General features: G+C 45.6%; 1 protein-coding gene across 32 annotated transcripts in view; it reads right to left on the bottom strand.

The window, feature by feature from the left end:
• The window catches only part of LOC106613507 (receptor-type tyrosine-protein phosphatase S), a 282372-nt gene that overhangs the window by 152134 nt on the left and 116361 nt on the right, over positions 1–13877 (bottom strand). For all 32 annotated transcript variants that reach the window (XM_014215826.2, XM_014215825.2, XM_014215827.2 and 29 more), the window contains one exon: positions 2518–2703. In XM_014215826.2, the coding sequence (XP_014071301.1) occupies positions 2518–2614 (97 nt within the window). In that variant the 5' untranslated portion in view covers positions 2615–2703. The remainder of the gene's footprint in view (positions 1–2517; positions 2704–13877) is intronic.

Raw genomic sequence — 13877 nt, forward strand, 5'->3', positions numbered from 1 at the left:
CACAATAAGTCTGGTGAATTTTGGCCCATTCCTCCTGACAGAGCTGGTGTAACTGAGTCAGGTTGGTAGACCTCCTTGCTCACACACACTTTTTCAGTGCTACCCACACATTTTCTATAGGTTTGAGGTCAGGGCTTTGTGATGACCACTCCAATATCTTGACTTTGTTGTCATTAAGCCATTTTGCCACAACTTTTAAAGTATGCTTGGGGTCATTGTCCATTTACATTTACATTTATTACATTTAAGTCATTTAGCAGACGCTCTTATCCAGAGGGACTTACAAATTGGAATTTGGAAGACCCATTTGTTATTAAGCTTTAAATTCATGACTGATGTCTTGAGATGTTGCTTCAATATATCCACATAATTTTCCTCCCTCACGATGCCATCTATTTTGTGAAGTTCACCAGTTCCTCCTGCAGCAAAGCACCCCCACAACATGATGCTGCCACCCCGTGCTTCATGGTTGGGATGGTGTTCTTCGGCTTGCAAGCTTCCCCCTTTTTCCTCCAAACATAACGATGGTCATTATGGCCAAACCCTAACCCTATTTTTGTTTCATCAGACCAGAGGACATTTCTCCAAAAAGTATGATCTTTGTCCCCATGTGCAGTTGCAAACCATAGTCTGGCTTTTTTTTTATGGCGGTTTTGGAGCAGTGGCTTCTTCCTTGCTGAGTGGCCTTTCAGGTTATGTCGATATAGGACTCGTCTTACTGTGGATATAAATACTTTTGTACCTGTTTCCTCCGGCATCTTCAAAAGGTAATTTGCTGTTGTTCTGGGATTGATTTGCACTTTCGCACAAAAGTACATTAATCTCTAGGAGACAGAACGCGTCTCCTTCTTGAGCGGTATGACGGCTGTGTGGCCCCATGGTGTTTATACTTGCGTACTATTGTTTGTACAGATGAACGTGGTACCTTCAGGCGTTTGGAAATTGCTCCCAAGGATGAACCAGACTTGTGGAGGTCTATCATTTTTTTTCTGAGGTCTTGCCTGATTTCTTTTGATTTCGGAAACTTCCGACTTCAACTGTATGTGTGTGTGAGGGAGAGATAATGGTTGTGTGTGCATGACAGATAGTGTGTGTGTGTGTGTGTGTTTTTGTGTGCGCATGATCCTCTCTCCCAGCTATTTAAACAGCACACACTCAACAAAGTGAGTGAGTGAATGAATGAGAGGGTGAAAGAAGTAAGGAGGAGAGAACAGGCAACAATAGATCAAGTTGTGGACAGACGGGTAGATAGACAGGGACTGATTCCAGACAAGAGGAGTGATAGATATACATCAGCCTATGGTGTGAGTGTGCCATCAGTCTCTACTCCAGACACTGGCCACAGAACAAAAACAGCAGACACAAAGAGCAAAGGACCAATCGTAAATAGATAGTCAGACAACTCTCTATACGCTGTAGAGATTGTATGCATTCTATCACGTACTGTGTTACCATGCACGCACGCTCAAACATACACATAACAAAACAAGCAACAACAAAAAAAGACAGAGAAGAGATTAGGAGAATATTGGGGAAAGGAAAGGATATGGAAGAGGAGAGGGAGGGAGGAAGAGACCAGAATGTGACACATTGTCATGCAGTTACGCACACACACCACAGACCCTCCCAGCCGTACACTGACTCAACTGGATTTAAACACTGTGAACAGCGAGAAAGCATCGCTCTTCTCCCTCGTTCTCTCCCCCCATCTCTCCCTCTTTTATTTCTCTCTGCACTCCCTTTGTTTTGATTTCCTAATGCGTCTCTAAATCCATCTTAGCGGAGAAATGGTGCAGAACAAATCCGAACGGGGAGTTTCGGGATAAGAGAGCCGACGATATTGAAAATCGGAGGAGCTATGGGGTACGTCACAAATGGCACCTTATTCCCTATGTAGTACAGTGCTTTTGACCAGGGCTCATAGTGAATTGGGTGCCATTTGGGACAAAGCCATTGTATGGTGAGAGATGGGACGACATACAGGTAGTGTCACGTTGGTATCAACGATTCGGGAGACAGACGCAGGAATGCGTAATCGTAAAAAAAAAAAAATTAAGGCCCAAATTACGGCGTGCCGTGTAAAGGCACGAAGACCAAACAAACACGTAACAAAACACAAGGTGGAAACCCAAAACAAAAGAGCGGGGAGTACCTCGAATAAATAACACCAGCGCACAATGATTATCACACGGGACGAGACCCGTAATCATCTGCACAATCCACAAGGGCACGAAAGACCAAAACACACAGCACAGGTACTCACACCAAAACCAAACTTTGAAGTATTTTCTATTCACATGGTCCTTTTCAGTCCGGTTCCAGCAACTATGGTGGATGCATAATCAGGCCGGCTCAGTACAGCATGGTTTAGAATGGCTCGGTTCGGCTCAGCAGTGTGAATAGCCCTCAAGACATACTGTACACACGTTCTCTCACACACACACACAAACTATACCTTACCCACCCACCCACCCACTTACCCACCCACACACACACAAATATTATAGTAGTACTCACATAGGGCATGGGAGCCAGTGAACAGCAAACAGAGCAACAGAGCGCAGAGGGGCAGCAGGGCCGGCAGAGAAAGGCAGGGTGGACCGCCGGCGGCCATCTTGTTCCGGGGGCGACTTTTGACCTGGCTGGAGAGCCGAGGCCCCACAAGAAGGAGGCTGGGGTCTTCACACAGGACGTCTTGGCACTCTGCAGGAAGAGGGAGAGAGGAGATGATGAGCTAGGATATCACCAATTGAGCATTCAAGCGTTTTAAAAGGGAGTCTGCTTCAAAGCCTGGGGTGATGTCAAACACACACATCCCGGTCACACACAACACATGAATCTTTACTCTGTTCAACAATGGATACATTCCAAACCTCTACTGCCTCTCTGAAGGTCACCATTGTGTCAGTAAATGCACACTGTTGAGCATACATTACCATACATGTTCCTATCAGCTGTGTGCTAGCTAGACAACACAAGGCTCATATGCATGGACAGCATTTATGACAAGACACACACCACCGTCACATAGACTGAGAGCGGCAAGGAAGCAGTAAACCGTCTCCAGAGCTGTTCTCCCCCTATCCTAATAAACTGCTTTTCACATCTCATAATTAGCTGGGGCATTTATCTCTCGATCTTGTCATTATTTGCTTATCGGCACATTGTGTAATTATGGGGGTACCCGACGATATTTCAGACAGCGTGTCTTTGTTTTAGTCAAATTGCCATTAATCCCCGCATGTGTCCCGAAGGGCACCCTATACCCTTCGTAGTGCACTACTTTTAACCGGAGACTTACGGGCCCTGGTCAAAAGAAGTGCACTGTAAGGGTGATAGGACGCCATTTGGCACGGATCCCCTGGGTGCGCACGGCGGTAGCGCCCAGCAAGTGGGCCCTCGTTGATATGTCTGCCACGTTTGATGCCCGAGCGCAGTTACACACTTTAATTAAAAGAGGAGGAATTAAGAGAACATGGAGGGGAAGAGAGAGAGAGAGAGAGAGAGAGAGGAGAGAGATGAGTGATTTTTCAGGATCCATGACATGAATGGAGAGGAGGCCGAATACCTGGTGTGTGTGTGTGTGTGTGTGTGTGTGTGTACACTGAGATGCTGTGCTTGGTAGACAGAATGGGGCTTGGTAACAACTGCCATTTTGGAGCTGCGTTCCAGGTCACTGGAAGGTTCTAAAAGTTCCAGACTAGTTCTGAGGGGTTCTAAAATGTTTGGAGACATCAAAATAACCACTACCACTGGGTTGACCACCTCTTCCGATTACCCATTAGTGTAGTCATTCATGTGGTCAATCCACAACTGCTGTGTGACCACAAAACATTCCCTGTGCATCAGATGCCATTAGAAATCCTCAGTGTTCCACTTCCAATGGGACAACCCTGATGTCTCTTTTCTTTCAGCCACGTGAACGTAGCTTGAGGGAGGATTGTTTTTGCAACACACACCTCCAGTCAGACAGGCCGCAGCTATACTTGCAGTGTAACCCGGCACCCCAGACGCCACGCCACACCGCCTGCCAAGTCTTCACCCGCCTAGCCGCAGGGCCCATCCCTCCACACACACATACACACATGGAGATACCAACGCACCCACGCACACAGACAGGCACACGGGCACACACGCATACACACACACACACTTCGAGACTCATACACACACACACTTCGAGACTCATACACACACACACGTACACACAACGTAAGCACACACACACACTCCGGGGAGGAGTCGAGTCGGCAGAGCTCCTTAACTCCAACAATGGGCCTTTTGTGGCTCTCCGCGCCAAAGACTGGGGGCCGTCAGAACCTGAGCTCATCGCTCAACACACACACACACATACACTCTCAGTACACGCTTCTAGCACTCGTCCTCCCGCTTGTCTTTCTTATTTGTGTTGACGAACAGTCTTGTGTTGTTGTTTTTTTTCTTCAGGGCAGGTGATGTCAGTTAGAGAAAGGGATAGGGAGAGGTAATGAGAGGGGGGGGGGGTATGGAAGTGTGGAGGGGGATGGTTTGCTATGTCAGGCTTATTGTTCTAGATGTAAACAGTGGAGGGGGGGAAGTGGAGGAATTGCACCGTGTTTCTGGATCTCTCCAGCAGGAGGCTAAGCCTCGCCTGTCTGAAGCCCATAGGAAGTAGACATTGTGTGGGGTAGTGATTTATTGCGCTCCCCCTGAGCTGGCTCTCTGCCTCCAGGCTCAGGTTACAATGCAAAATGGCCTATTGTTGTGGAGAAGTACCGTCACCTGAGCAACCTGATCACATACACAGGCTCACACGAGAACAAACGTGCACACACACACACACACACACACACACACACACACACACACACACACACACACACACACACACACACACACACACACACACACACACACACACACACACACACACACACACACTTCAAATGAAAGACGGACAATAGAACGATAATATCTCAAAAACTCTACCCAGACAATACCTAGAAATCAAGACTCCACAATGACTAGCTATGTGTGTAGACTTGCAGCTGTCCATAGAGACACGAGAATCACACTCACACACTCATGGTCGGGTGGTTGAAGCACAGCAGCGCAGCACTTCTCTGGCTACTAGCACCTCGCCGGGAGAAGAGGAGAGGAGGGGCTCTGCTAAGAGTAGCCACGGCTTCCCCCACGGAGATGGAGGAGAGATGAACAGTGCTTCACAGTCAAGTGATGCTCACACCCATCGATTGGTAAAACCTTGCAGCAAACTGCTTCATCGAGCGCAGGTGGAGTGGAAACCGTTAATCGCTAGCTAGCGGCTAACGCTCACATTTCACTTTGTTTCAGATTTGTCCTTGAGTAGCTCCAGGAAGGTTTTTCTTGTATTAGGACGGTATTGGCAACTCGTTTCACAAAATATGCTTGTATTATGTTTTATTGGGATAGGAGCGCAAATTGCTAGCTCATTGACATATTTGGGCTACCAGTCTGACTCACACTGTAACAACATGAGCACTAACCGCTAACACTAACATTGCGCTGACTTCAACTGTCCTATACGTATATGTTTTCACTGGCTACACAATAGCCTAACCCTGACTTAGAAAGAGTCCAAATGGCCAGGCGTCTGAGAACCGTTAACATGCTAAATGCAAGATATCCAGGGTCCTGCCTGAGATGCTTTATCTTGGCCAGGTCGCAGTCGTAAATGAGAACATGTTCTCAACTGGCCTACCTGGTTAAATAAAGGTGAAATAAAAGAAAATATTATCGAGCTTTGTAAGCGTTGTAACCATCTCCAGAAGGCTCTTGTCCCTGTTTTTCACGCTGACGGACTAGAATCTATCACATACAGTATTAATAAAATCCAGAAACAAACACACACACTCAACAGCTGACCAATACAGACCGCTACTCCCCACATATTTCAGATATGTGTCTTTCTCCACTGGACCAAGTTTCACTCTCCCTGTCTCTCAACGCCTCCCATTCCCTCACACCACCTTGGAGAGCCAAGAGGGTCGCTGTGTTTCTGGGGTTTCTGCAGCAGTCAGTAGCAATCAGGGATGCTCTCTTTGACACGCAAAGCCTCCTAATCCAGCACTTCACCATGCATTATTGATGCTAACATGTTGGACTCGGTCTGGAGACGAGAATTATGGGTAAAGAGAAGAAGGGGAGGACCAAGTCAAAGCCGGCAGGGAGAGAGCAGGAGCCAAAGCACAGCGTGGAAATACATTCAAGCATGTACACACACACACACACAAATGGAGATGTACACACACACACACACACACACACACACACACACACACACACACACACACACACACACACACACACACACACACACACACACACACACACACACACACACACACAATCACTGTGAAAAGATGTGAAATAACATTAATGAGACAAAACAACATCTCTCCGCCCGAGGGGCCAGAAAAACATGTCTCTCCAAGATGAGCGGATCTTGCATCAGGTTACCGTGCACAGCACACACGTACACACACACACGGCCTTAACCACCGATAACCAACTCACGGGGAGACAGCTACTTTTGATGTGTACGGCTTGAAATAACACATTTCTTTGGCCTTTTGTCCTGAATAAAGTTCAATGTCGGTGCTAGTTTAGCTCCCCCCGTGGAAAATGTTGTTCCAGCGCAGCATCCATATCCATCCATGATCCCCCCCCTTGCGCAACAGGATGCTAGCTTAGCTGAGCTGGTTCAAAGCGACGCCACCGAGTGATTATGAAACAGCCCAGGGGCTGTTGATTCTCCAGGGACTACTGCAGACAGGGCAACAGGGTGGGGTGTGGGGGTGTGTGTGCGGTGTGCAGGACAACCACCCTTCTTAGACTGGGACAGTGCGGGCGAAGATAAGGGTAGCAGGGAGAGAGAGAGAGAGAGAGAGAGAGAGAGAAAGAAAGAAAGAACTGGGTAACAAAGAGTGTAGTTGTGTGTATGTTGTTCACTTGAGCAGAAGATGGACCTGCCATAATGGGGACTCTGAGAGGCTCTGAGATGGGTCTACATCAGCAACTCACTCTGTGGAGGCCAAGATAATACGAGTGTGTGTGTGTGTGTGTTTGGTTGAGTGGTGGTGGCGTCTTGGGTGAGTTTACTGTATGGTCAGGATGGGGGTAGTAGGAGACGCGGAGCAGTGTGTGGGGCTCTGAGAAAAATACTTGATTGTGTGTTCAGACCTTTGAATGGGACAGAAAAGAAGAACTCAAGAGTCGAGACTAGACTACCATATGAATGCCACTCTATCAAGGAAAACACAAGCATCCTGGATAAGACAGCAACAGCTAATTCCCCATTGTCAGCCAGAGAAAGGGGCTATATAACCATTAAGTGAAGTGATGCAAATAAATGCAATGAGGCACGGAGGAAGACCTTGTTGATTGGACCGAATGGGACGTAATGTCTGACAGGGCCACTTAACAACACAGTATCAAGAGCTATATAGGCTCATCTAATGAATAGCACAAACTGATGTCTGATTTTGTCTGATTAAAAGACAAAGGATATCTATTTAATGATTTTTTTTTTTAAACAGTTCCTAGGCTCTTCGAAATAGTCTGGAGATAAAATAACCAATTGAAACTGGATTGATGCTTTTTAAACTTCTCTGACTATAGGGATAATTCTCAGCAAGTGTAACACTCCACTCTTTTTGTACAGCCTTCCCTAAAGTCTAGTGTGTGCTCATCCCTATTTATGTTAACAATGAAAATATCACCTTTAATTTGACCATTATTTAACCAGGTAAGTTGACTGAGAACACGTTCTCATTTAGAGCAACAACCTGGGGAATAGTTACAGGGGAGAGGAATGAGCCATTTGTAAAGCTGGGGATGATTAGGTGACCATGATGGTATGCTGGACAGATTGGGAATTTAGCCAGGACACCAGGGTTAACACCCCTACAATAAGTGCCATGGGATCTTTAATGACCTCAGAGAGTCAGGACACCCATTTAACATCCCATCCGAAAGACGGCACCCTACGCAGGACAGTGTCACTGCCCTGGGGCATTTGGGATGTTTTTTTTAGACCAGAGGAAAGACTGCCTCCTACTGGCCCTCCAACACCACTTCCAGCAGCATCTGGTCTCCCATCCAGGGACTGACCAGGACCAACCCTGCTTAGCTTCAGAAGCAAGCCAGCAGTGGGATGCAGGGTGGTATGCTAAGTGTGTGAGCTTCACACGCCACTGCTATTTCGCTAGCATTTAGCTCAGGAGTCTTTATTTGATTCATGCAGACCATAGCATAGATCATCTTTAGCTGTAGTAAAGCTTGAGGCTGCCGCAGACAAATATCTGTTTTGAAGACTAGAAATGCTACACTTCCCACTGGGGAACAGACGTCGATTCAACGTCTCGTCCACGTTGGTTCAGCGTAATTTCATTGAAATGATGTGGAAACAACGTAGATTCAACCAGTCTGTGCCCAGTGAGTTACTGCTTCCAGGTATCAAAGCTCTCCTCTCTCTCTTGTTCCTCTCTTTTTCTCCTCCTGTCGTAACTCATTTGCTCTCCATCCATCATTCTGGACTAATTCCTCGTACTGTGCACTGTGCAGTGTTCATAAACATAGCGTACCTCTTCAAAACAGGCCAGTATTCGCGTTTTGGTCATTGAGCAGATGCTCTTATCCAGAGCGACGGATCATAATAAGAAGCATAAGGATAGGTGTGTTTCATATGCGCCTGCACACGCACGTGTGTGGCTCAGCTAAAAATCCCATCAGGCTCATCCTCCTTCATCCCCCCTCTGTTTTCCCTTTTCCCTCTCTCTCCCTCTCTCCCTCCCTCCCTCCCTCCCTCCCTCATAAGCATGCATGCTTAAGAAGTGTGCTTTCATTCCAGATGTTAAGTGGGAATCGTATTAATGTGCATTGGATCACTGTAAACGCCAGTGCCTATGTGTCTGTCTATCCCCCTTCCTTCTCTCCCTCCTTCCTCACTGTCTCCTACTCCCCCCCATCCCTCATCCTTCCATCACAGCTAAACCTGCACATTATGAAGGCCCTTCTCAGACTATTAACCCTCGATGCTCCACACACCACCCAGTGTCGCCAATTCCAGTACAGACAGCAAAACAACCACGACGTGGATTGACTGAAATTGACATAATACCTTCACGGAAATGTCTCCTACAAGCCCACTGTCTTGTTGTGGCTTAGTGCCGACACTACAGCTATAGAGTTGTATTGGCTCGTATCCTTGTGCTGTGCTGTAGCGTTAGCCACTGGCGCTAACGTGTGACCCATCTGCCGCACAATAGCCATTGACAATAGCCATTGGAACCCTGGGTGGACGAAGGTCCTTCACATATGTAGGGTGCTACAGACTGACTCTAGTGACCTCATTAAAAGATACCATATAACCTTGCCTGACAACAACCCTCTTTCTCGGAGGAGCTTTCCCATGAGCCTTTGCTCTTGTGTCAGGTCTCTCCAAAGAAGTGGCATTCAGACAGCGGGGAGCGCTGGTTGACACCTCAGCGCCACTGCCGAGCCAACCTCCAAGCAGCTCCTGGGGCCTTGGGCTTTCATCGGGAGTTAGGGCTTTTCTGCTTTGATTTTGCCTGTTGCCACAGCCAGACGAAAGAGGTTCACTGTTGCTGAGACTATAAAAACACTTCCCCTCAGAGTGAATGAGGACACAAAATGGCTGACAGTTGCTCGTAGTTCCAAATGCTTAAACCTGCATTTTGATATGCCAGAAGGTGGATAGAAGTCTAATTTCTGTCATACAGGCTTTGCTTAGATGACTAAAAACGCAGGTATATATGACATAGAGTTGTTATATTCCTGAGTAAAGTGGTAGAACTGCTTTTGCTGCCCTCTTAACTTAACCTCAGTGAGGTTGAGCACACAAGGTCTGCAAGAGTGACAGCGTGGAATTGGGCAGAGCTGACCCCTAAATGTAGGCATTATTACTGCCCACTTTGTCTACGACAGAGGGCACACTATCTGTCTCTCTGACTGACCCTGCTATGACAGGCTGGTTTGGCAGCAGAGAGAGGGAGAGGGAGAGGGGGGGGGAAGGGAGGAGAGAGGGAGAGAGAGAGAGATAGGGAGGGAGAGAGAGAGGGTGAGACACCGACACCAAGAGAAAATCCTTACTTCGCCTGTTCTGCTTTCTCCTCACCAGTCGCCCTACCCTACAAGCATCACAAAGGGCAGAGGTCACCGTCCAGCTCTTACGCGCATCACCTGGGCGGGCAGCGGAACGAGGAAGGACACATTATAGAAGGGTAACATTTAATTACAACACACTGCAGCGGTCATGGCAGGAGGCAGGGGATACAGAGACACCTTAGTCCTTAACAAAAGGGGTAACGTCAAGCACCGGCAACCTGCCAAGACTGACAGACAGACATAAGAATGACTCTCAAAGTGATAGCCGCCCAGAGAGAAAACGAGACTTAGAGGGCAACGGGACTGTTAGGGATGGAGGTGGAGATGGAGGGAAGGAGATGGAAGGAGAGAAGGAAGACACAACGAGATTATGGTAAGCAGGTGAGACGGAGGGGAAATTGGCCTGAGAGAGAAACTAGAAAGAATCTCACACAGGGGTTGCGCCCCCCATCTGTGTGCTCCAAAGCTTCCTGGGGGCTCACGGGACCTTCCTTGATTTGAGGGGTAAAAAAAAATGTCTGTGATTGTATATACTTCTCTATAACGACACAGAAATCCGTGATGCTTTAGGCTAGAAAGAATCTGTAAAATGCCAGAGAAAGACACTACGCTGATTGGGGATATCTTTGTCTCTATGACATTCAGAAGCTGAGCTACAACATTCTAAAGTCGACATGTCAAAGAAATTGGACTTTGCTTGGGAAGTAATCTTTTACAATGTGTGACTCTGTCGCTATCAATTGATCTATTCACTTTTTGTAAAAGAGGGATATCGGGTCCTTATCCATTATTATTATTATTATTATCATCATCATTAAATAGCCTGCCGAAAAGATGTCATGAGTTTTGTTAAGTTAAGGATCCAACCCTTTTTTTAAATTTTCGCCTAAAATGACATACTCAAATCTAACTGCCTGTAGCTCAGGACCTGAAGCAAGAATATGCATATTCTTGATTCCACTTGAACGGAAACACTTTGAAGTTTGTGGAAATGTAAAATGAATGTAGGAGAATATAACACATTAGATCTGGTAAAAGATAATACAAACCAAAAAGATGCTTTTTTGTTTCAAATGCAACACAAAGACCATAATGTAATTATTTTAGCCCAGGCACAATTTAGATTTTGGCCACTAGATGGCAGCAGTGTACGTGCAAAGTTTTAGACTGATCAAATGAATCATTGCATATCTGTTCAAAATGTTGTATCAAGACTGCCCAAATGTGCCTATTTGAATTATTAATACATTGTCAAGTTCATAATGGTGCACTCTCCTCATGTTATTATTTCACTGTAATGCAGTTAGATTAACAATAATTTAAGTTTCCTGCCCATATCAGACAGATGTCTATGTCCTGGGATTTTTTTGTTTGTAACTTACAACCTCATGCTAATCACATTAGCCTACGTTAGCTAAATCGTCCCGCGGGGGGATCGATCCCGTAGAGGTTAAACTATGTAGAACTGAAGGAAATGAGCTTCAAAACAACTACATTTTTGTAGGTCCCTCATATTAAACAAAATCAAGTAGGTTTCAAATGTTAAAAAAAGGGAAACTGGCAGAAAAATTAGGGAACCACTGAATTAGAATACTCCAAATAATGGTATTGTGATAGGGGTCGCTTGATATGTATAAATAAATCCTGGTGTGTGTGTGTGTGTGTGTGTGTGTGTGCGAGCGAGCGAGCGTGTGTACGTACAGTATGTGTCGGTGTGTGTGTGGGTGTGTATGTGCATACATGTTTATGTATGTGATCGTGTGTGTGTATGTTTGTGTGTGAGATTTATCCTATCACAGGGACACAAATACTGTGGCAGTCACTATAACTGACAGTTACAGCGGCATCCCTGCTTTCCTGGTTCATTAGTATTCCGGCCCAGCTTTGGCCCTCTTTATTCACCGCTAGGTGTAACCGGGTCCTGGGATGGCAGTGTGTCAGCCGGGCCCGACCCGAGTGGGGACGTATCGACCTATGTGTCTGGTCCAGGTGTCAAGGCCACCCATCCATTTACAGGCAGAACCGAGGAAAGCAAAAATGTAGCGAATTGCACGGTCTATCAGTGAATACAGATGCATGTGTCATTACTATTACAGTCATTGTGGGTTCAAATACTATTTGACATTTTTCAAGTACTTTTTTTTTCTCCAGGCTGCCAAGAGTGCCAGATGGGTGGGCATTTGCAGTTATGGGACTATTCTATTGGTCCATTAGTCAGGCAAGCTCAATCAAATACAGACGGAATAAGTTCAAATAGTATTTGAGTCCAGGTCTGTCTTTGTACACCACTGAATCAACTAAAGGATTTAATTATATTTTCCTGAATGGGGCCAGGGTTCTATGAGAGAGGGTAATGTGAGTGTAATGTTTACTGTTCATTTTTGTATTTTATCTACTTCACTTGCTTTGGTATTGTTAACATATGTTTCCCATGCCAATAAAGCCCCTTGAATTGAATTGAATTGAGAGAGAGAGAGAACTATTTAAATACTAGTTAATCAAGGACATCCATCTCTTCGAAGTTCAAAATTAATTGAAAGAAATAAACCTGCTAATTTGTCAGCAATTTGGGTCAAATCATCAGCGATTTGCTTGAGCACCACTTAGTAACCTAGATAGGGGAAGATTATCAAGGAGGTCCTTTACACAGCAGAAACTCATATCAGAGTAACACAGTAAATACGTGTTAGGATATAAATACAATTACATGTATGTCTTATGAGGTAAGGCCAACGTCAATTTCCTATCTGTGTGTGGACAATAAAGTGTTCCTTCTCTATACTGTAATACTTTATTCTATTCTATTATACTCTACAGCATCAATATTTTAGGATTGTACAAAAGCCACTTGCCATTTCCATTCAATGCCTGTGCGTGCTAGCGGCAGAGAGATTTGAAACTGAGAGACTCAACACATGCAATTACTTCCTTTAAAGATATTCTCTGGTACGTTTGAATACTTTTTAGAGGGTTGTTCTGAAAGTAGCCCACCAGCCAAAAGTGGTTCCCGAAAATGGTGTACTACCTCACAAATGTGCAGATATGTGCACCACGTCATTGCTCTCTCTCACGCTCTACTGTGTGTGCGTCTTGCTAGCTGTCACTCAAATGGCGAGGGGCTGAAGTTCATTGGTTGAAACTCTAATTACTAAGGGGCTGGCCCAAGTTGGGGTAAATGTAGGGAAAATGGTGCCACACATCTTCCAGAAAACATTTGCTTTCAAACTAGGGATTTCGTGGATAATTCTGGTAAAACAGTAATTCTGGTCATAAGATTATGCATGTATGAACAACACATTGACACATCTAGCCACAAACTGGAAGGTTTAAAAAAACACTTACTATTCACCAAAGTACCGGAGCATGTCTTTAACACTCATGAGGAAGACTTGGACCAACGTCAACGGGAGCGTGACAAATTCTCCAGTACTAGTTAGGCTATTCCCAGGAAGTAATTGTTTGTTGATACTCTCGGTTTCAAATCTCTCTTGCATTGCACGCAATGGCTTGATATGGCCTGATAATAGCATGATAGGGAGACAGCGTGATAATAGGCATTGGCTATTAACAGCAGCAACTGTTATGGCAATGAATAGTGCTTAGAGTTGTATACAGACAGACAACACAGACTACATCCCAAATGGAATGGTACCATGTTCCCTATATAGTGCACTACTATCGACCAGGGCCCATAGGGCCTGTAGGGCTCTGGTTAAAAGTAGTGCACTATA

Source organism: Salmo salar, chromosome ssa10, assembly GCF_905237065.1.
Source record: "Salmo salar chromosome ssa10, Ssal_v3.1, whole genome shotgun sequence".
Lineage (NCBI taxonomy): Eukaryota > Metazoa > Chordata > Actinopteri > Salmoniformes > Salmonidae > Salmo > Salmo salar.